Below are 24,315 nucleotides of genomic sequence, written 5' to 3' on the forward strand. Positions count from 1 at the left end.
ACCTTTTGGAAACCAATCCTGGACTTCCTAGCGTTTATGTGGAGACCTGCCTGTTGTACTGCCTGAAAGATTATTGTACAGTGGTGTATATGTTCCTCCCATGTTGGACTAAACACCACTATATCGTCTAGGTATGCCGAGGAGAAGGTCTGGTATTCATGGAGTACTGCGTTCATTAGCCGGTCTTCTGACATTGTTTTTCCTCGTCTCCCCGTTCGTGTCTCCTTCCCTCCCCCTCCTCTTCCCTCTGTGATTCTTTGATACAAATTGATGCAACTATGTAACCTGTAACTCGCTGATTCAACTGATCTAACTATGTATCCTGTAAATCTATGATCCTCATGTAAAGCGCTCTGATACCTCCGGGTCTAGCCAGCGTTATATAAAACTTTGCAAATAAATAAGTCTCAGATTTACAGAGAAGTCACGAAACACAGGGCAGCAAGTGAAGTTCTGTGCTGCATTGAGTGAACGGGAAAGTGCAAAATATTGCCATATCTACAAAGACATGGCACTATTCAGCACTCTTGCTTTGTTGTCACACTTTCAGTAGCCATATACCAACATAAACACCCTCGCACCATAGTACAAAGGTATCTGTATTGTGTTAGGCATATTTCTGTACTAGAGGGGATCGATTCCATAACAAAAACATTCTTTAAGCCTTTTCCCACTTTATGTGACTGCTGTACATTGCAACAGGAGAAATTAAAATCTTTCTCCTTGGTTGTCACCTAACAGGGGCTCGGGTTTGTAGAGGAAGTAGGCTGGCCGTGAGGGGTTGTGTACAGGGCAAATTCTATAAGCAGCAGGGGCTTGACAATTACTGTGCGGATGGCTGCCCATGGAAGCATGGCTCTCCGCAAAGTATTTGGCACAAGGCAAAGGCCATATGCATTGGTGGTTTGGTCATTTAAAGGAGGCTTGGATGTCTGGAGGGAGTAGGCTGTCGTTGAGGGTTGTGCACAGAGCAAAGGCCATCAGCAGCAGGGGTTGCCCAGCCATGTATGGTTGGATGCCCATGGGGGTTGATTGTGCACATAGAGTGCAGCACAGGGTGGAGGGTGTGAGCACTAGAGGTCTGGCCATTGAAGAGGGCTTGGGAGTCTGGAGGGAGTGTGCTGTACGTGAGGGGTTGTGCAAAGGGCAACTGTGCACAACAGTGGCTTGCCCATCAGAGTGCAGTTGGTTGCCAAAGGTAATCACTGGCTGCATGAGATTTGGCACAGGGTGAAAGTCGTGCTCACTTTGGGTATAGTCATCTAATGGATGACTCAATGTCTTAACATACCCTTACATTTCTCTGCAGCAGGCTATACCAGCCATAAAAAGCCCTATGCCCAAACCCCACTGGCAGTCTACTCCCCCCAACCCCTACATGTTCTTCGGGTGATATAGGACGAGACATGCAGCGAGTGCAAACCTGGCAGAGTAGAAACAGAGCACTGTACATGAAAGTGGGGTTTGCGATGGAAGATACCTTATATCAAATGAGATTTTGTACATTTGAATTACATCACATTTCATAGATTTCCAATTATTTTTCACAAATTTACAATTCGAAGAATCACACAATATCTTTGGTTAAGTGCTGAAACCAGGATTCAAACCCAAATTCTAAAGACAGTCAATTGTAATAAAGTTTAAAAGCCTTTCAGAACAAATGGGCTTTCCAAAATCTTGCAATTCTTTAATTAACTCTTTGCCATGATCAATGCTCCTTGAACCAGTTGGGCCACAATATGATACTTGTTGATTTTGCTTAGTAAGAAATTAAATGTGAATAAAAATAAATATTATAGAGTTCATGGTAGTTAAGATCGAAAAATATAAAAACAAATCCTTACGACTGTTTGGAGAAGTTGTGAGATGAGAAATGGAGCATTCCCTTCACACAAAAATATTTTTTAAAAGCACAACATCATCTATTGAAGGATTACTTTATCCTTTCCTTTCAGTTTATTAATAGTAAGTTTATGTTAAACTGACGTACAGAACCAGGTATATGGATTATGAAGTCAAAATGGCACTTAACAGTGAAATTGAACATACCTGGGGCACCACACAAGGTGTTGATAGCTGTGGACTGGGAGGACAGCAACTCATCCAGGAGGCGTTGAGCTGTGGGTAGAATCTGTAAAAAAAAAAAAAAAAGAATTGTCAATATATCTAAAGTTTTAAACAGCATCCTGTTACACACTCTCAGTAGCTCACAAGTGAAGAATAAGGCTTTTACCAATACAACCCAGACTACGATGGCCAATAAGACTTTCTAACTAAAAAAAGAACAACACAAGTCCGTTGTTTTGCACCCGAGAGAGGATACAATGTAGTGTAAAATTCAGCACCACCTAAAATGTTTAGCTAGTCAGGAAATCGTTAGAGAAAGCAAAAATAAATAGTGCAAGATTACGTCAGAAAATGATTAGTACTACTGTTTCAACTAAAGGAAATTACCTCTTTAAAAAGTGATCAGTATTATAATGCTCAAGAGAGTACTGAAAGAGCTAAATTAAAATTACAAGAACGGCTTCTATAACAATACAAAGGAGATTTACTGAAGAAATACACCTGATCAGTTTGGTGCTTTTTTTGACTACGTTACCCCACAGTCTACATTCCTGTATTTGTAACTTGTGGCATCTGGGTCCAGTGGTCTTTACCGGGGTCTCGCTCCCTTGCAAGGAATAGGTAGTTGGGAATTTCACCATTCAAAATGTTATGCAACATTTAAAGTCAGCACCACCTAACAAGGTTTAAACTTCTATGTGGAGCTTTAATCAAGGCAACAGGCCGGGCCATGGATACGAGAGTTGAAAGTGGGCAACCCAGTATACCCTTGAGGGTTTGGGCAAAAGATATGGTAGGGTAAGAGTACCTTCAAGGGATTTTAATGAGCACTTAGAGAATCGAATCATGTGGGCTTAGTAATTTGAACCCACTAATGCAGTTTATGCAACGACAGAAGTTATATGTATTCAAAAACTGTCACTTATTAGTAATCAGTAGAAGGAGAGAGCAAAAAGAAATTAAAAGCGGGTGTATATAGACAAAAAGTGTTTAATCTTTTTCTTTTTTCAGATCAAATTAAAATGTTGGGTACAAGAAAAGGCAAAGACGCAGAAGGGTGAATACATTAATTTACACAATCCTTACTACATCAATTGCTCAAGCTTTTCTACCTATCACAAAATTAATTGAGTATTCAATGGTAGATAAAGCCATGGATACAGCACAATTTTATAAGACATTAACAACGTAAAATGTATAAAAGGCATATTTCTTTAATTTAAAGGTGCCATGTAAATGCAATGAAAAAAGTAACATTTGACCCATCGCAAAAATAAATAAAATCATTAAATAAAGAGAGAATAAAGCAATGATTTGCAGACTAGCACTGCCACTGAAGTGGACTCATTTATAGGTGGATGAGCCACATGCCTTTACATACAATGAAGACAGTGGTTGAAGTGGGCTAATCCACTACAAAAGGCTGTATTGTATGCTCTGGAAGGCGAAAGCAAAATGTGAACAACACTCCAACAGTCCAACAGATAAAGAAGGCTGACTGAAAGACTGAGTGTGAGTTTATATGAAGGCAAATAAATATACATACACACATGAGCAACTGATTACTCAGACTTATATGTGAAAATATCTGGTTTTATATTATATCAGAATGTCAGGTGTTACCTCTGCTTAGCTCTTATTCTTAATGGGATATCCAAAGATATTGGAGTAGACACCTCACTCAGTTATGTGACATGCTTCATCATCGGCGCCTATCCACACCCTGGTAAGATGATACTACCAGGACGGACTAGACCATAGATGGAAATGGGAGTTATTAGATAAAGCAAGCTGGATAAAAAGGGACCCAGAAAAATGATGTATTAAAAATACCTCTAAGTATACGCAAATGTTTTACTTTGTTCGGAGGGTACCAAGGGTATGGATAAAAATGGGAAGTTAGTGGGTTCTATTGAATACAATTATTCAATTATACCCTTCGTTTTGAGGGCAACATGATTTGGGCTCTCACTATGAGCTTGATCAGGTCTTCGTCCTTCGTCTGGTCTGTGTCCCTGCTTTTTTGTGTGCAAGCACACCATGCACACTCGTGAAACCTAAAGCTCTCATCTGTCTTGGTTCTTTGGTCCAGAGGATTTTCTGCAAAAGGATCAAATAAAAGGAGAGAGGACTTAAATGCAGTCATCCAAGCAAGGTCAGGACAAATGTGAATATTGGTATTTGTAATCGTGGAAAAAATTCCCGGACTCGGTTTGTTATCTGCAGTGTTTTATATACAAGTGAGATGACTCCGTTGTAGGAATACTGCCATTTGCGGAGACCGAACCTGACTCTGGCATTTATGCCTGAATAAGAAAGCCCTGATGAAGCCCCAGGCCAGATGGCCTTGTAAGGGGACGAAACACGTGTTTGCTGTCTCTATCTGAATAAGATTCCTTCAACACGTGTTTCGCCCCCTTACAAGGCCATTTGGCCTGGGGCTTCATCAGGGCTTTCTTATTCAGGCATAAATGCCAGAGCCAGGTTCGGTCTCCGCAAATGGCAGTATTCCTACAACGGAGTCATCTCAATTGTATATAAAACACTGCAGATAACAAAGAGTCCGGGAATTTTTTCCACAATTACAAATACCAATATTCATATTTGTCCTGACCCACTATCAAGGACACATATCTATTGTGCATTATACTCAATAATAAGGCCAGTAAGGGATTGGGAACATTTTACTCCCCCTCATAACTTTTGAAGCTTAAATTCAGTCATCCATCCTGACTGGGTACATTTCAACACATTCTTAAAGGTAAACAATTTTTATGGAATGAACGAGCGTGAGGGTTAATCTTCATATCTCACCCGACCTAGTCAGTGGCATGCTTCATCATCGGGCCCACCGCAGTGGCACCGAATGTGCCCCGGGTGTGCTTCAACGCCAGGTGACTGCGGAGCTGGTATGTTGCTGAGTGTGCAGTGAGTTGGGTGAGAAGGGTGAAGTTTAAAAGCTATACAGCTGGTCCCAGTACCCGAGGGTAAAATATTTTAATGAACTGGGCCTCTGTTTGCGGATAAAAGGCAAGTAGACGTTAATTGGAGTGCTAACTATGACCTCCAGCGTCTAGTGTGGTCTACATGTTTCAGCCAGTGCCTTATTGATTTTATACTGGCTTTCCTCAGGACCGTTTTAATATGTGAAAACGTGCAGGTTAAAATTTAAATTATAGTGGTTGTGTTATCTTTAGGCTAAGTGAAGCGCACACTAAGGCGCTATAACTGTTAGAGGGGGATTCCCTCAAGCTTGACTACATATAACACATAGGACAGAGACAAGACGTACATGGTAGAGTCATATTAGAATGGTATTGGATATACCACATCATGTGCCGGCTTATAAGGTGGTGTGCGACCTATAATTGGCTACTGTGGGTTCATGCCATGGGCATGAAGCTGGTGAAGGTTTTATAAAATGAAACCGATAGTGGTGGGCTAGAGAGCGTATTTACAAGGTGAGGTACAGGTAAGTATAGTGCTAAGTCCTCACTCAGTTTTGTCTTGTAAAAAGCTTCATGGGTCGCCTGGCAGAGAAAGAGACCCTGTAAGAATAGTAACTTGGTCACAATTTGTCCAACCTGTAGGGAGAAAAAGTAGTGGCTTACCCCATTCGTGGCTGTAGCGGTTCTATTTTACTCACGAGTGTTGCAGTCTGGTTCCTCCTTGGACCTATTCGTCCTTCCGAGGCGCCCATTATGAGAGAGGAGGGCCGCCCGGTCTCTATATGTAGTTTGTTTAATTGGTTTCACCTGCATTTGGTGGAAAGAGAGGGAGGGATGCGTGCGCGCTGTTTGCATTGTCATGATTGGGCTTCAGCGCATGCGCTGGGGACTAGCGTGAGATCTGCGCATGCGTGGCTGTCTTGCGCATGCGTATTGCACGAAATGAAGTAGACTGTGGGCAGGTTATGGGTGGTTCGTGTTTTCAGCTCTTGTGGTGCTGAATGTTGAAGTTAAGCATGTTGCTTGCCACGTTCAAGGTTGGTGAAGTTTATGACTTCGAGTCATTGTATTTCATGACTAAGACTTAAAAATAAAAGTAAATATTACCATGATGGGTGATAGTCCCAGCAGGGGCATGGCCAAACACGTAGGTAAGTGATGGCTGCTTATCAACGCACTGAAAAAGTGCGAGGGGGACATGCAGTTCAGGGCACCCGCCAGGGGTACACTAGGGAGGGCGGAAAATGGAAATGGGCACTCATGCAGGTATGTGCTGGCACAGGTATTTTAGCGATATTTCAACAGAGAGACTACACAGTCAGGGAGTTCCATGGTATCGCATCGTTAAGGCCTTGGGTATGCGTAGATAAGCGATATATCCAGCGCTGTTCCTTCTGTAGGAGGAATTTTTCATTGACATTGGTGTCGAATTGTTCTATGACAGTCCAGGAGAAGTCATTGGGGGTGTGGTTATGGGTTAGGAAGTGGTCTGTGAGTTTACTAATGTTTTTACCACACCTTATGGTACTCCTGTGCTCTGTCATTCTTGTCTGGACTTTCTGGGTGGTCATGCCAATGTATCTTAGACCACATCGGCAGGTTATTAGGTACACCAAGTTAGCAGAGTTGCAGTTCGTGAACTGTTGTTGTGTCCAAGTCTTGCCTGGTTCTAGGTTTAGTGTTTTTGAGGGTGATGTCAGGTGGCACACGCTGCAATTGTTGCAGGGTTGGTGGCCGGTGATCTTTGGTAGGCCCCATGCGTTAAGAATGGTATTGTCAGTTCTGCGTGGGGTTGGTCGGGGCCTGGTGTTTACTAGTTGGTCTTTGAGGTTGGTTGCTCTTTTGTAGGCAAAACGTGGTTTTTCCCATTTTCTTGTTCCAGAGTTAATGATTTTCCAATTTCTTTGTATGATATTCGCTACCTGGTTTGACGCTGTGTTGTAAGTGGTCACACAGGTGAGGGTTGGTTCTTCTTGCGGTCTTTCAAAGGTTTCCAGGAGTGCCTCTCTGTTTTGGTTCCTTGCTCTTTTACAGGTGTTTTTTATTATTCTCGATGGATAGCCACGGTCCTCGAGTTTGTGGATCAGGTCGTTCGATTGTAGTTTGTAATCCTGAATATTGCTGCAGTTACGTCTTATACGTAAGAATTGCCCATAAGGCAGGTTTTCCCTCAGGTGTCGGGGCTGAAAACTGTCAAATCTTAGCAGGGAGTTCCTTGCTGTGGGCTTGTAGAAAGTGGTGGTAGTGAGACTTCCGTTGTCTGGTTTGATATTCAGGTCGAGGAAAGCTAGTTCGGTAGAACTGCTTGTGCTTGTAAATCGTAGGTAGGAGTCTTGGTGGTTGATCCAGAGCATGAAGTTGTCCAGCTGTTCTTGATTTCCTTCCCATATGAGGAGAATGTCGTCGATATATCGACGCCACATTTTTATGTTGGTGGAGTATGGGTTGGTGGGTTGTTGTATGTAGGTGTGTTCGAAGTGGGCCACATACAGGCCTGCCACGCTGGGGGCAAAAACGCTGCCCATGGATGTGACCACTTACAACACAGCGTCAAACCAGGTAGCGAATATCATACAAAGAAATTGGAAAATCATTAACTCTGGAACAAGAAAATGGGAAAAACCACGTTTTGCCTACAAAAGAGCAACCAACCTCAAAGACCAACTAGTAAACACCAGGCCCCGACCAACCCCACGCAGAACTGACAATACCATTCTTAACGCATGGGGCCTACCAAAGATCACCGGCCTGCAACAATTGCAGCGTGTGCCACCTGACATCACCCTCAAAAACACTAAACCTAGAACCAGGCAAGACTTGGACACAACAACAGTTCACGAACTGCAACTCTGCTAACTTGGTGTACCTAATAACCTGCCGATGTGGTCTAAGATACATTGGCAAGACCACCCGGAAAGTCCGGACAAGAATGACAGAGCACAGGAGTACCATAAGGTGTGGTAAAAACATTAGTAAACTCACAGACCACTTCCTAACCCATAACCACACCCCCAATGACTTCTCCTGGACTGTCATAGAACAATTCGACACCAATGTCAATGAAAAATTCCTCCTACAGAAGGAACAGCGCTGGATATATCGCTTATCTACGCATACCCAAGGCCTTAACGATGCGATACCATGGAACTCCCTGACTGTGTAGTCTCTCTGTTGAAATATCGCTAAAATACCTGTGCCAGCACATACCTGCATGAGTGCCCATTTCCATTTTCCGCCCTCCCTAGTGTACCCCTGGCGGGTGCCCTGAACTGCATGTCCCCCTCGCACTTTTTCAGTGCGTTGATAAGCAGCCATCACTTACCTACGTGTTTGGCCATGCCCCTGCTGGGACTATCCCCCATCATGGTAATATTTACTTTTATTTTTAAGTCTTAGTCATGAAATACAATGACTCGAAGTCATAAACTTCACCAACCTTGAACGTGGCAAGCAACATGCTTAACTTCAACATTCAGCACCACAAGAGCTGAAAACACGAACCACCCATAACCTGCCCACAGTCTACTTCATTTCGTGCAATACGCATGCGCAAGACAGCCGCGCATGCGCAGATCTCACGCTAGTCCCCAGCGCATGCGCTGAAGCCCAATCATGACAATGCAAACAGCGCGCGCGCATCCCTCCCTCTCTTTCCACCAAATGCAGGTGAAACCAATTAAACAAACTGCAAATAGAGACCGGGCGGCCCTCCTCTCTCATAACGGGCGCCGCGGAAGGACGAATAGGTCCAAGGAGGAACCAGACTGCAACACTCGTGAGTAAAATAGAACCGCTACAGCCACGAATGGGGTAAGCCACTACTTTTTCTCCCTACAGGTTGGACAAATTGTGACCAAGTTACTATTCTTACAGGGTCTCTTTCTCTGCCAGGCGACTCATGAAGCTTTTTACAAGACAAAACTGAGTGAGGACTTAGCACTATACTTACCTGTACCTCACCTTGTAAATACGCTCTCTAGCCCACCACCACCACTATCGGTTTCATTTTATAAAACCTTCACCAGCTTCATGCCCATGGCATGAACCCACAGTAGCCGATTATAGGTCGCACACCACCTTATAAGCCGGCACATGATGTGGTATATCCAATACCATTCTAATATGACTCTACCATGTACGTCTTGTCTCTGTCCTATGTGTTATATGTAGTCAAGCTTGAGGGAATCCCCCTCTAACAGTTATAGCGCCTTAGTGTGCGCTTCACTTAGCCTAAAGATAACACAACCACTATAATTTAAATTTTAACCTGCACGTTTTGCACATATTAAAACGGTCCTGAGGAAAGCCAGTATAAAATCACTAAGGCACTGGCTGAAACATGTAGACCACACTAGACGCTGGAGGTCATAATTAGCACTCCAATTAACGTCTATTTGCCTTTTATCCGCTAACAGAGGCCCAGTTCATTAAAATATTTTACCCTCGGGTACTGGGACCAGCTGTATAGCTTTTAAACTTCACCCTTCTCACCCAACTCACTGCACACTCAGCAACATACCAGCTCCGCAGTCACCTGGCGTTGAAGCACACCCGGGGCACATTCGGTGCCACTGCGGTGGGCCCGATGATGAAGCATGCCACCGACTAGGTCGGTGGGTGAGGGCTTTATAAGGAAAACAATGTTTCTCCTTATTTGACGTACTGCTCTGAGTCTCCTACTTCTCTTAAACCTTAGCTAGTCCTTATTGATATATACATATTACCCAGGGGATACGGTCTAGCCTATCTAGTCCCCTCTCTCTCATTGATTAAAGCATAATCTTCATATCTGACATTAACCTTTCTTTTTGAATTTGTGCTGTTTTTCATTGAAGCTATGTGCTTCCCAGTGAATGTGAAGTTGTTTGGACATGACTACATATCCCAAAAATCTGAACAGTTGAAGTCTTCCCTATATAGTGATATGATGTCTAGGTCCAGATGTCACAGTGATTCAACTGTATAGTGGGCGGTCTATCTAGTGCGGCCACCTGCATACCATGTACTCACACCCTAACTGTTTAAGCTTACCCCCTAGTTCGTCTCTTCAAGGGTCATGCGGTTCGTGCAGGTGGTGCAGTCTTGTAGTCACACACTTGGGAGGAAAAAGTCAAGCATAAGCATTTTTTGTTGGTGAGTATACGCTTAGGCTTACTGTCTGAGATTTCTAGTTTGGTCTATCTTTCTTTCTTTTTTCTTTTTTTCTGGCAGTGGTAGACCATTATTGCTATCATAGTTAAAAAAGCGAACCTGGAGAGCCCACCTCCAAAGGACCGTTGGTTACAAGGGAGATCAAGGTCGTGGAGAGCCCACCTCCATTGGATCTGTAGTGTTAATTGTTGCACATTCCATTTTGATAATGTCACAGACCTAACCGCCTGTTGCAAATACTACGTTCTTTATTTAGTAGGTATATGTCAAATGTCACAGTGCCCGGTGAGGGGAGTCTTCACTTGTACTTATAACATGTTTAGTGTAGTTTTGCTTTAGGAATTTATAGGATTCTAATATCAGTATGTCGGATTATTATGTGCAAGAACCCCGACGTAGAACTTAATGGAGGTAGCTCTCATGGTTGTGCCCCCTGATGTTAATTATGCCTGAATCATTCATTGTTACATGCTCACTGGTGGTGAGTGCCATACTGTCTCGAGGTGGGGGGAGGGGGGAAAATCTCCAAGCTTTTCAAACGACCAGCAACTTGTGAAATCAAGCCGCCACGTCCACAACTCTCACAGAAACTTACGTCATCAAAGATCCAGGCACCTCGGGATTACCTAGGTCCTGCTGCTGTGACCACCGCCGGTAGAGTGATTTGCCAGCAGTGGTTTGTTTTTAATGTGTTTGCTCTAGCCTGACCACTACGCCATAATGCGGCAACAGCTTGACGTCAAGGGAATGCTGGGAAATGGAGGCTCTGCTTAAGGGCTTCATTTCTTTGTGGCAATACTAAAAATCAGTGCATTATTTAAACAAACATGAGGCTTGGTGGGTAATGCTCTTGTAAGTCTGAAGTTTTTGTATGTAAATTTATTCTGGTTATTATTGGTACGGTGGTATTTTTTGGCTTTGTGTTTTGTCACCGGACAATAAAGTTTTAGGAGAAAGACAGTCGGAGTGTTTCATGCTATTCAATGTGTCAAAACCCTTAGTATTAGTTTTGAATCCTTATTGTCCATTATCTGTGGTGCTAAGGTTCCTGGTTATAATTCTTATCCATTGTGAGGTGGCGGAGGTGTGCTTATACATTTATAGGACTATAGTTCCGACATATGGGTTAAAATCCTTAATCTGATTTTTAAACGTCGTCAGAGCCACATTTCTTGGAGGGGAAATGCCTCCAGTGTTTTCTAGTGTCATTCTGGTTCGCTTGGTGTGTTTTGGGTGGGTGGGGGGATTGTGACATTAGTTAGTTCTAATACTCATCTTAGCAATCTGTGGCGGGTACAGTATCATTGCTGTATGTGGGTGTGGAGGTAATACAGAAGGGCTAAGAAGTGTGTAGCTCATCTAACATGCTTGTGTTATGAAAGTGAAGTCCACTGGATTTCGTTTAATTCATTTATAGGGATAGATAGGTGGTAGAGCCATCTTTGTTTGAGCTTCAGTAGTAGCTTTTCGTTTGCATTCAGTGGTAATTCTTCTATCACTGTCCATATAAAATCATTTTCTTTATGGGCTGTAGTGTGGAAGTGGCGCATTAGTTTGGTAACAATTTGTTTTACATCGGAATGTGCTCCTGGGTTCGTTGATACAGGTCCTGATTTTCGTTGTGGTCATGCCCACGTATCTCAATTGGCATTTACATGTGATCACATACACGACGTTGCTGCAGTTGAAATTTGTTTCTTTTTAGTATCTATGGTGTCCATAGTCCCAGGTGTATTTCTTTATTTGCTTTTGTTAAGGGGTAGATGTTGCAGGTACAAAAGGGGTAGTCACCTGTCACCTCTGGTAGGTTCCACATTGCTTGCACTGTGCAGTCTCCAGAGACAGCGATACAAAAGGGGATGATGGACGGAGCGTTTGAGATGGGCTAAAGAATGGTGATGGATTAAACCCAGATCAGTTGACTGGGGGTGAGTGTTTGATTTGCTCAAACGCTCCGTCCATCATCCCCTTTTGTATCGCTTTGTTCGCCCCAAGTGTGGCAGGGTATGCTCAGACGTGAGTCCCTTGCTCACTTGGCCACTGGATTCAAGATAGCCTGGCTGATGAGGATTATGAATCCAAAACCGGTCCCAGGATGCTTGTTTCCGGTCCATGGAAGACATGGCTTGGCAGTTCGGGCAGGACTGTTCCCATGAGGCACAGGGTCAGACTGATTTGCATAGAGCCATGTTTGAAATGGGGTGGCTGAGGGGGTTAAAGAATGGTGATGGATAAAACCCAGATCAGTTGACTGGGGGTGAGTGTTTGATTTGCTCAAACGCTCCGTCCATCCTCCCCTTTTGTATCGCCCAGTCTCCAGAGATAGTCTGTCTGAGTCAAGTATGTTCCAACAGGTCCCTGAGTGACCTCCCCCTCTTAAAGGGGAACATAGTTTGTTTCAGGCTTCGGATAGCAAAGTTCAAGATCTTCCAATGCTTTAGTATTTTTTTTCACTGTGTTGGAGTGTGTACCGTAGGTGGTAACACAAACCAGTCTGTTTTTGGGTTTGGTGTGTGTCTCCAGGAGTGACTCTCTAGGGTTGTTTCCTGCCCTTTCTCTGGCACTCCTGACTATCCGCCTCAAGTAGGACTTTTCATCCAGTTTGTTAGTACATTTTTCTGCATGGATCCCATATGTTTGCCTTTCTGTGCAGATTCTTCGTAGTCTGAGGAACTGACCCACCAGTAAATTGTCTCCGAGGGCTTTTGAATGGAAGCTGTCATAACGGAGAAGATTGTTCACATCCGTTGGTTTATAAAAGACCTCGGTTTTCAGTTCCTCATTTTCAGGCCATATTCTCAGGTCCATGAAAGTAATGGATTTCTTGTTCATAGTCCTGGTGAAATTGAGAAATTCTTCTCTTGTGTTTAGCCATTCTACAAATCTTGTAGCTTCTGTTTCAGACTTCCTCCATATTATAAAGACATCATCTATGTATCTCTTCTATGTCACCACACTTGCCTCGTAGGGATTGTTACTATTGTAGATGTTTCTCATTTTAAAATCATGGACATTCAGGCAGGCTATGTCTAGGGCAAGGGCAAGTGTGCTCCCGAGAGACATTCTGTGAATCTGTATGAATAAATCTCCTTTGAATTGGAAAAAGTTCTTTGTTAGCACCATGTATGTGCAGTCCAGGATGAAACTTTTCAGTGTAAGGGAGTTCCTCCCATCTCCTCTCAGTAGGATCTCTATTACTTTCAGGGAAGCCTCTTGTGGTATATTTGTGTATAATGCTTCCATGTCCAGTGTGATGAAGATGTCAGTTCTTTACTTGAAATTGATGTCCTGGAGTAATATCAGTATGTCTTTTGTGTCCTTCAAGTAAGAGGGCATCTACTGTACCAATGGTACCAGGAAATGAACTTTGATAGGGGTTCCAGGGTGGATCCGATGCCAAAGACAATCGGTATCCCTGGGGGTGGGTTTTTGTTCTTGCGTATTTTTGGCAATGAGTAGAAATAAGGTGTTTGTGGGTTCTCCTCTTTGAGGAAATCTGCCTCTTGAGCTGTAATCCAATCCCTCTCTTTTCCTTTCCTTCGTTTACCAAGATCCGGATATCTTCTACGATTTCTTTCATGGGGTCCCTCTGTATTACCTTGTAATTCCGGGGGTCATCGAGGAGTCTTCTGCATTCTCTGCGATGCATCTCCAGTGGCATAACCACTGTGGCTATCCCTTTTTCTGCCAACTTTATGACAATATCGTTCATCTTGCTCTACACGTGTGAGGTTGTTGAACACAAGTCTGTTGTCATCCCTTAGTTTATCGACCTCCAAAGTCACAGCTTTTTCGAATGCCAGTACTGCCAGTGGCATCGTATGTTTTGGTGGATTGAAGTTGGATTTCCTTCTCAAACATGTGTTTTTGCCTTCCTCTTCTTAGGGTAGTGTGTAATTGTCAGTAAAGAAGATGGAAAGTCTTAGTATTCTGAAGAACTATGCCAGTTCAATCCTCAAGTTGAATATATCTGGATTTGCTGTTGGGACAAAACCGAGTCCCTTGTTGAGTACTCTTAGTTGGGTCTCTGTGAAGACGACATGACTGAGGTTTACTACTTCCGTGTGCTCCTGCTGTTGCCTGGGCGTGGTTCCCGTTCTGGTATTTCTTACTGCTTGTTTTCGACTGTACTGTTGGTCCCCTTCGTCTACCTCTTTCTGGGTTTTGGCTTCTCCCTAAAAAAGGCACCTGGAAAGGTTGCCATTGGTAGCCAAATTGGGTGGGGGGAGGGGGAGTTGGAACAGCGGTTGGACATAAGAACCCCATCTATATGGTTCTGGTTGGAACGCTATGGCCGGTTGGCTGGAGCCCCTATTTATATGTGGGTGTCCTCCCTCCTCTTTTCCTTATGTGCCAGGTTTGGTTTGTTCCCTTTCCTGAGGAGTCGCTGGAGTATCTTCCAAACCCTTTGCTTCCGGTGTCAGAGAAGTCTGATTTGTCCGACTTCCTGGGGTTGTATTCTGCCTTGGAGTAGGGGAAAGTTCCCTCAAAGGTGAAGCGTTTAAGGACTTTGTAAACTTGTTGATTTTTGCTTGAGTCAAATATTCTTTGTGTTTGTTGATGATTTTGTTATTCTATTCGAGTTTCTTTTTGTATATAGCGATGGTCATTTGTGTTTTTAGCCCATTTTCCATTGTCTTACTATCAACCAGGATGGCAACTGATTCTCTTTGCTGTTTGTATGATCAGAACCTGCCATTCCCTCCTGCACTTCAATGCTATGAGGGACCAGCGGTGTCTGAATTCAGGGTCATTCAGAAAATCCAGCGTGCATTGGAGATTATTAGACCGTTTGGGGCTATATTGCCCTGAAGGTATTCGGTCATGATAGCTCCATGCAGAAGTGTATTTAATTGGGTTCGCTTCATTTCAGTGAGTGAATCCCAATCACCGGTGTTTTGGTTGGATTGTGTCAGTTCCAATTCAAAGATCAGGGAAGGTGCTGCTAGGCTAGACGATATTACATCATCATCGAATGCGCGGCCCTCTGCCATTCCTCAATCTAGGTAATGGTCCAAATGGTGGCCTTTGCTCTTATTCCTATAACTTTATTGGCTCTCTGGGCTATGGGGGCCCCCCTACACTTGTAATCACCAACGGAGAGTGAGAGATAGTGGAATCAGTTGTACCCCCCCTTTGGAGGCAGTACGGCACCCACCCCCAATGAGCGTGTAACAATGAATGATTCAGGCATAATTAACATCAGGGGCACAACCATGAGAGGTATCTGCATTGAATTATATGTTGGTTTTGGACACATAATAATCCGACATACTGATATTAGAATCCGATAAATTCTTTATGCAAAACGAAACTAAACACGTTATAAGTGAAGACGCCCCAGCCCACCAGGCACTGTCACATATACCTAGTAAATAAAAAACATAGCAATTGTAACAGGCGGTTGGGTATTTGACATTATCAAAATGGAATGTACAACAATTAACACTAGAGGTCCAATTGAGGTGGACTCTCCACAACATCGATCTCCCTTGCAATCAACGGTCCAGTAGAGGAGGGATCTCTAGGATCGCTTTTTTGACTATGATAGCAATAAGGGGTCACCATCCCCGGAAAAAAAGAAAAAATAAAGAAAGACAGACAGACAGACAGACCTAGAAAGCTCAGACAGTAAGCCTAAGTATATACTCACCAACAAAAAATGCTTATGCTGGACTTTTTCCTCCCAAGTGTGTGACTACAAGACGGCACCACCTGCACGAACTGAATGACCCTTGAAGAGACACACTAGAGGGTAAGCTTCAACATGGCAGGTGTGAATGACACGGTATGCAGGTGGCCACACTAGATAGACCGCCTACTACACAGTCAAACCACTGTGACATCTGGACCTAGATGTTATATCACTATATAGGAAAGACATCAACTGTTCAGATTTTTGGGGAAATGTAGTCATATTCAAAAAACTTCACGTTCACTGGGGAGCACATAGCTTCAACGAAAAACTGCACGGTTTCAGAAAGGAAGGTTAATGTCAGATATGAAGATTAAAGTCTAACGCTACTTCTTTATTCCATAAAAATGGTCCACCATTAAGAATGTGTTGAGACGTATATAACAAGTCAGGATGGATGACTGAAATTAAGGCACCTTCCCTTTTATTTGATCCTTTTGTTTTGCAGAAAATCCTCATGAGCAAAGAACCAAGACAGGTGAGAGCATTAGGCGTCACGAGTGTGCATGGTGTGCGTGCACACGAAAGAGCAGGGACACTGACGATACAGCCTTGACGAAGGCCCCACACCCGATCAGGGTCATAGTGAGGGTCAAAACATGTAGGCACCAAAACAATGGGTATAACTGAATAATTTTATTCAATAAAGTAAAACCTTTGGATATACCTTCAGGTATTTTTAATACATCAGTCAAAAATCTTTATTAGGCTAAATGATAGCTATAAAGGAGCAAATAACACATTGTTTAACAAAAGTAAACATGATAAAATGTTAGCAACATAATCAATAGCCAGAAATTCATTTTCCAACAATATTACGCAGCCAAACTGCAGAGGAGATATACTTATAAACCATAAAACAAGTGAATTCATCATTTAAAAGAAGTAGATGACACAATGCAAGTTGACACTTTCTAATGGTTAAAAATCTTAATAATGGTTTTTAAAAAGTGGTTAAGGTAAAGATTACAGAAAAACAAAGTGCAGAGTGCTCTGTGCAGAAATTGAGTTGCATGGACACAAATCTAATTTAGCATCTCAATATGCATCACTTGGGTACGAAACCAACAATTGAGCAATTCCCATCCTGAATCTAATCAAATAAAACATATTGGCTTGGTTAAATTAGAAAGAAAGATAGGATTCAATTTGTGGGGAGCTTATTAACAATGAGTGCTCTACAACCCTTTTTTGACCATCTCTTGGCTATCTCTTACATTCATCAAATATAATAGGAAATCACTTTTGAGCTTGTCTTTTGGAATTGCAGAAATGTTTCCAGGTCTATTAAAACAATCCTGAAATCACAACTTCTCCAGTTGATCTTGCAGATAAGACAGCCAATGATTTTTTTTACACATTGCTGTTTCAAACAATCTAAGATTATGTCACGATTCAGGGCTGGTTCTTCTTTTATCCAGATACTACGCCAAAGCATCAGAGGTGCTAGTTGCATGCGAATGGACAATGGTGTTACACCCAATTCTTTATGGCTCATAATTGCAGGGGTACTTTTGCGTAGTGTCATCACACGTTACGTTTTAACATCATGTTCTCAGCTCTCTGGAGGCCCAGAGTGTTAGTGCCAGGCCCAGACTCCAGCGCCATATAAAGTAGAGGAGCATGTTCTAGCTTTATATATGTCTATGATTGCTTTTATGGGGAGAGATCCTTTTTTTTTTTATAAATCTAAAAATGGCCTCCACATTTTTGTTAAAGCCTCCAATCCTTGCGTGAACTAGGTGGGACCAAGTGTTTTTTCATTAAAAAGAATGCCTAAATAAGAAAAAATTGGCACCTGACACAGTATTTCATTCTTTATATAAAATGTCTTTGTTTTAGATGGTGATTTACCCGCTACCATAATATGTGATTTTCCAACAGTTGTTTTTAGCCCAAGATCACTCAAATTCGTTAAAACTGGTTAAAAGTCTTTGTAGTCCCACCCCGGTTCTTGACATTAGAACACAGTCATCAGCGTGCAACAGGGCTGGTAGAGTCCTACGGCCTATTATGGGTGCATCTACATTCCCGATTCTAATGTGACTTTCTAAGTCATTTATGTATAAACAGAATAGGAATGGGGTGAGTACACATCCCTGGCGAACCCCACAGTCCATCTTTATGGGTGGGGTAAGCTCGCCATCTACTCCGTATCGTACTCTTCCTGTGACTCCCTGATGCATTGTGGCTAAAAAATGGACAATAGATGGATCAATGCCCATGAGCAGCATTTTCTCCCACAGTTTCCTCCTCTGCACCCAGTCAAAGGCAGACGTCAGGTCCATAAACCCAAGGTATAAGGACACTGACTTAGCCATGGTATACTTGCCAATGACCAGGTGCAGGTTGAGGCACTGTTCTACAGTGCCCAGGCCTTTCCAGAAGCTGTATTGGACAGCAGAGAACTTACCGTTTTCTGTTATCCATCTCTCCAGTCTGTCCAATATTACTCGTCCCATAATCTTACAGGAACTGTCGATTAGTGAGATCGGTTGATAGCATTTAGGATCCGACCTGTCTCCATTTTTGTACATAGGGACTATTATGACTGATCTCCAAGATTCCGGCGGACCCTGGGCCGCGTAACATCTTAATATGTTGGTTAGCAACGGAAGCCACAGGGAGATGTTTGCTAAAAATAAGTCTGCGGGTATTCCATCTGGCCCCAGGGTCTTGTTCTTTACAGTCTGGGAGAGTGCCCTATTTACCACAGCTAGAGTTGGGGGTTCCAAAGGAGATGCGGGGTGGGCAACACATTGTGTCTCAGTGCTTTTACTGTAAAGACCAGCAAAGTGTTTTACCCACATTTCAGGCATAATTGCTACGTCAATATTACAATTTTTCGTGTCACTAAAATACTCTTCGTTGACAGTATTCCAGAAGAGTTTGGAATCTTTGCACTGAGATGCCAGATGCAATTGGCCCCATGCTTCTTGCCTGATCTCCATCTTACATTTCTCCAGTGTGCTTATAGTCTATACACATCTGTCTCACTTCCACCTTGTCTCGTGGTTTAATTTTTAAGGTCTTAATCAATTTACTATGTAATTGAGAACATTCCCTATTGAACCACCTTTTATTTTCCTGTATTCTGTTAGGCTGGTTCTTAGTTAGGTGTACCTTTATTGTCTCAGTTATTGCCTCATACGATTTAATCATAGCTGTGGCATTTAGATTTTCTTCCAACAATCCAATACTTGCCCAAGGTTGCTCCTTATAATTTCCTCCAGAACAAAGTCTGGATTGATAGTAGACCACTTCCGAGTTAGCCCTTTATTTTTAGTGTAGAAAAGAGGGACTACTTTAACTGGTATGGTAAGGGAATTTGATAGACCACGAGTTTTAGTGTTAGTGGGTAATGATCGCTAAAATTTATTTTGGATATATTAAAAATCACAGTTTGAAAGTTAAAATAATCAGACAGAATGATAACATCAATCAACGTCCCTTGGCCTCTTCCTACCTATGTTACCACATCAGAATTTAAGAGCTCGAAAAAATCCACAGTTAAAAAGAGTGAGAATTTCAACAGTAAAGAATTCAGAATATTCCCACAAGGATAATGTTCAAAGTGGTAACCACCCGCTGTGTCCCTTGCTAAACAGTGACATGCCTCACGTTTAGACAGTGTACACAGTTTGCAATTAAAATCAACCTCAAAGTATTACATAGTAAATTTTTATCTCCTCAATATGCTTCATTAGTGCAGTTTCCAATTCCTGGCAATGGTAATGTTTACGCAGTTAAAATTATTATGATAAAAATTGATGACCACAAGGGTCAAATTTTTCTTAAATACAATATTAATAATCTGGAAATGCAGGGATTCCCACTGCATTTTCCTAACTCTGCCATTAAATGTTGTTGAAATCAGAGTTAATAAGCCTCCTTTGTCGTGACCACCTACAGGCAGTCTAGCAGGTGTGTGCACAGAATAATAGCCATTTATGTGGGCTATATCGCGCATCCAAGTTTCCTGTAGGCAAACTGTACTAAATTCGCTAACAAACTCGACCCAGTCTTTAATGCCTAATTTATTTGACAAACCCGCTATATTCCAGAAGAGACTTCCATTTGTAATTGCGCTGGTGCGAGAGGTATCCTCGCTCGCTACGCGGCCAGTGTCTATGACATCACCCTCTACTGGCAACATATTTGTTAATGCATTAAAATTTGGAACACTAACTGTTAATACCTCAAGGCATACTGGCAAAAGATCTAGCATACAATCATTGAATATATTGTCAGGATTAAGCCCTGTGGGATATGTCAGATCTAAAATGCCAGCCTGGTTGAGATGACAAACATCATTAGCCATTTTAATTTTAAAAAAATGACGCGGAGCTTGCTATTGAGGCAAGCATGATGGCTGTCTCTTTCTCTCTCAACAGTGACATCCAATAGGGATACATTTGGATTTGCAACACCAGTCTCCCTCAGCGACTGATAATTCAGTCATTCCGCTTGATCTAGGGAAGAAAAGTGATTAAAAGTTGGAATGATAAATGGCGAAAAAAAATTTGGTTGTAAATGGGCAATACCAGTGCCTGCATTAGAAAGCGGCATGTAGAAATATCCAAGTGGTACAGCTTCAATAGGCCCCCCCAAACTATTACTCCAAGGAAGTCTGTCCATAAGTCAATGTACAAAGGTCTTGTCCCTGAAATGTATAACAACCCAGTCTCCTATTTTGGTTTTTGCCTTTGAATCCACCCACGAAACACGTTCTACATTGTAGATATTATCATTTCAAACGTCACATCCTGACCAATCCAAGGTTTTCGCAAGCCAATGCATCTTTTTGTTTAAGCTGTTTTCAGTCTTCTGCCTTGCTAGGAGGCAAGTATTGGAAATTTTTTAAGACAATAACATAGGGGGTGGCTTCCGGAGGTAGGTGGAGCGTTCTCAAATTACTTTTATTTGTATCAACCTAAAGTTTATTGTGATTTCTGCCAATGCGAGTATTCTCACTTTTTTCCCCATTTGCTATTGAAGGTCAAACCTTCCGCAACAGGAACATTAAAGACTGTATTGTACACTCACGGTTTTGCAATCCCTCAAACCAACAGACATTTATACACAAATCTATTCTTACAAGTCATCCCATTAAAGGTACAATACCATGTTCTATGTGTAAATCCTGTACTAATATAATTACTGGTGAACAGTTTAGCCATAATGGACACACTACTAAGGCCAAAGAATTATGAAATTGCAAGACTACTAATGTAGTTTATTTTATCCAATGCCCAGGTTTGCTTGGATATATAGGAGAAACCGCAAGATCAATCCAAGTCCGTTTAACGGAGCACTGCTCAGCAATAAATACGAAGAAAATGATTGCTCCAATGGTAAAACATTTTGTAGAATTTAATCATGGCCCAGAAGAATTAAAATGGCGAATACTGGAAAAAATACATACACCAGATACTAAAGGCGGTCTACAAATCAGAAAAACACTTTTAAAAATGGGTTAAATAGCGATATACCTTGGGAGAACGCTATTTACTAACTCTCTTTAATTGTGCGACGAAACTTTCTATTACTGTATAAATTAGATACACAATTGGTACATCGATATCTTCAGGAATATATTGACACAATGCAATCTTGGTCTGTTGTTTATGTTCATCCTTTTAGGTTCATAGATTTGTAATTTGTCCTTCTCTATATAAATTCTAAAATGGAGAAAATATACATGCATAAATTAATCTAGAACAAATATCTTGGCGCAAATAATTAGGAGAACCTGTTTGTTATTAATTATTAATGATCGTGATTGAAACAGTAGGTTCGTGACCCATGGCCCGTGTTTTATGTAGTTATCTACATCTTTATGGGAACAATAAGATGCATATTCGTTATGCTTGAAAGTTTAAATAGTTCATGTTTACCGATTTTTCTTTATATACACATTCTATATTAAGTGAATAGACATTTCTACACTTATTTAGAACTAATATATCTAGTATATATAATTGGGAGAACCTGCCATCCAAAATTGACAATGGCTTGGATTGAAACAGCAGGTTTGTGACTGATAACCCGTACTTCCGGGCTTTATGGAGCTATCTACATCGTTATAGAAACAATCAGGTGTATCTTTCTTACGCTTAAATGTTTAAATAGCTCGTGATAAGTGAGTTCCCGTGGCTTCACAAAATCCTCGCTACGAGAACGTTCAAGCGGTTGCTACTCCTGGTCTGCCTCATTTCATCTAAAGAACGGTAAGCGCCCGCATACCCTGTTAACTGAACGTTTGACTTGCTATATGCGACAAACGCTTGATACTGACACGCGGTTTTTATTACTCTTCCGCAGCGTGAACTTGGACGGTTAACCTCACATTAGGAGGATTGTCTCAGTCACGACGGTATAAATAGTTGCAACGCAGGTAAAAAACAATAGAATATTAATAATATGTCTAAAAACTTAAAGATAGAACTTATAAGTCCAACAAAATTGACAGAATTTTTTCCCTTCTAGTGCATCAGTTATCTAAAACCTTGCGACCAGGAGGTTCATATTTTTCATTTAGAAATAAGGTAAATTTTATATGTCATGTTTTTTAATATCCTTTTTCCGCTTTTCATCATTTTTTTAGGTTGGTCATTCGGCCTTGTAAGATTCTGTCCTTTTGAAATTTATGCCTTCTAGATCCATGCGAGTTCCGCTTTTTCCTTTACGCTACAGCCTACATCGTGACTACAGGCAGTGAATCCTTTACATCATTTGAAGGTAAACATGTAACCTCATAAATGAATCGGCAATAATTTATCTTTAGAGGAAAATAGAATTAGGGTTTATCCCTATTACAGTTTTCTGAATCTGTAAACCTTTTTTAATCGATATGATAATCAATTAGCCAAGAAAGGTTGATTCTCTCAAACTAGTCACATATGTTGTTTTCAATAAAGATCTTCCATCAATAATATTATTGAAAAGCGTTTTTCTGTCGAATATGAAAACTACTGAGTGGATTATTATTTTTTGTGATCGCATACCGAATTATAAATAGGAAAGTAATAGGATGTAGGCTTTCCTCGATAACATAATATATGTGAAGTATATTCTTAGTAGCTTCCTCTAAAATATAGAAGGTTCGTTTCAACATAGGAATTAACGATCAATATTGATTTGATCTAACTATGTAACAAATATGGTTTCAATTTGTAGATTCAGCTTTGAAGAAAGTATCCTTCATTGAAAGGCTTCGTTGATAGGAATTTATATCGTTAGAAATCCGACTAAGTCGAAATATATTCAAAATATTGTAAGTCTATCCAAGAAATTTTCTCTTTCCACCTATTACATTGAACTATGTGAAAAATACAAATAAGGAAATATGTTACATTTGAAACCTTGTTATCCCTTCTTTCAGTTAATCGCCTTTAATCCACAGACTACAGCCCCAGTTCTCATCTTTGAAAACTGTTAGAGCAGTAAGTATGTTAGATGGCGATGAATATACAAGTTACTAATGATTAGAACTCATCTTTTACAAGTCATAAAAACAAATAATTTCCAAATTCTTTTTTCTATCTCGAATCATAATGAGCAATGAAATAAGCATGTTGAGTGTCATTATAATCTGCTTTGTAGTATCTCTTGCTACATGTTAATTAAGTGACTTGAAGAGAGGTTTTGTTAAAATGTTGTTGGTCACAATTAGTGTCCTATAGTATGATTTTTTCATTTAAAAAAAAAACATAAAATGATGTTATAATTAATAAATTGTCAAGTAAATTGTTTATGTTATCTTTTTAAAAAAAAATTCTCTGTTCATCAGATATTACGTGGCTACTCCAGAAGAAGGCGCAGGTCGCCGAAACGCGCGTCGAGAAATATCTTATGCCACTTCACCCTTATTCTTTTTCCCTTTTTTAAGATGCAACTTTTTAACCTTATAGTGATACTGTGTAATGTTGATTTGATTTCTCTGTAGTTGATTAATTACATTTGAGCAATCAACTTTTTATTATTGTCCTTTATCTTTTATGTTAATAAAACCAAAGTTGTTGATTTTATGTTTTATAGTATTCTTCTCTTCTTTGTCACTTTTTGTATGAGTATTAAGAATCAAATTGCCTAGGTTGTTAAATTTCATGTGCTATTGAAGGTCCCGGCCATGCGTTATCAAGTTGGTTCGAAGTACGCATTGTGATATCAATATTATTAGTGGTGCCAGCAAAGGGAATCATTATCTGGGGATGTAAAGTGACCAAATTTGCATTTGTGGTGGAATTGGTCAATCTCTAAGCCTCGGTTAACCTTCGAGATAGTGGAACCAATTAATATTTTGAGCGAGACATCAATACTGTTTAATACCCCTACCAAATGGTCTAGAATTGATTTAATAATAACCTCCAACGTGCTTGTGAGATGATTAACACGTTGTCCCCCGTTGGCTCAGTGTTCATGTTCATGGGGTCCGTGACAGAACCCATT

The 24,315-nt window shown here is 41.2% G+C and overlaps 1 protein-coding gene across 3 annotated transcripts in view; it reads right to left on the reverse strand.

Moving 5' to 3' along the window:
- ZSWIM8 (zinc finger SWIM-type containing 8) overlaps nucleotides 1-24,315 on the reverse strand; it is a 2,353,271-nt gene that overhangs the window by 1,789,591 nt on the left and 539,365 nt on the right. For all 3 annotated transcript variants that reach the window (XM_078643224.1, XM_078643226.1, XM_078643225.1), the window contains one exon: nucleotides 2,053-2,134. In XM_078643224.1, coding sequence (XP_078499350.1) covers nucleotides 2,053-2,134 — 82 coding nt within the window. The remainder of the gene's footprint in view (nucleotides 1-2,052; nucleotides 2,135-24,315) is intronic.

Source organism: Lissotriton helveticus, chromosome 5_1 (genome assembly GCF_964261635.1).
Source record: "Lissotriton helveticus chromosome 5_1, aLisHel1.1, whole genome shotgun sequence".
NCBI classification, from domain to species: domain Eukaryota; kingdom Metazoa; phylum Chordata; class Amphibia; order Caudata; family Salamandridae; genus Lissotriton; species Lissotriton helveticus.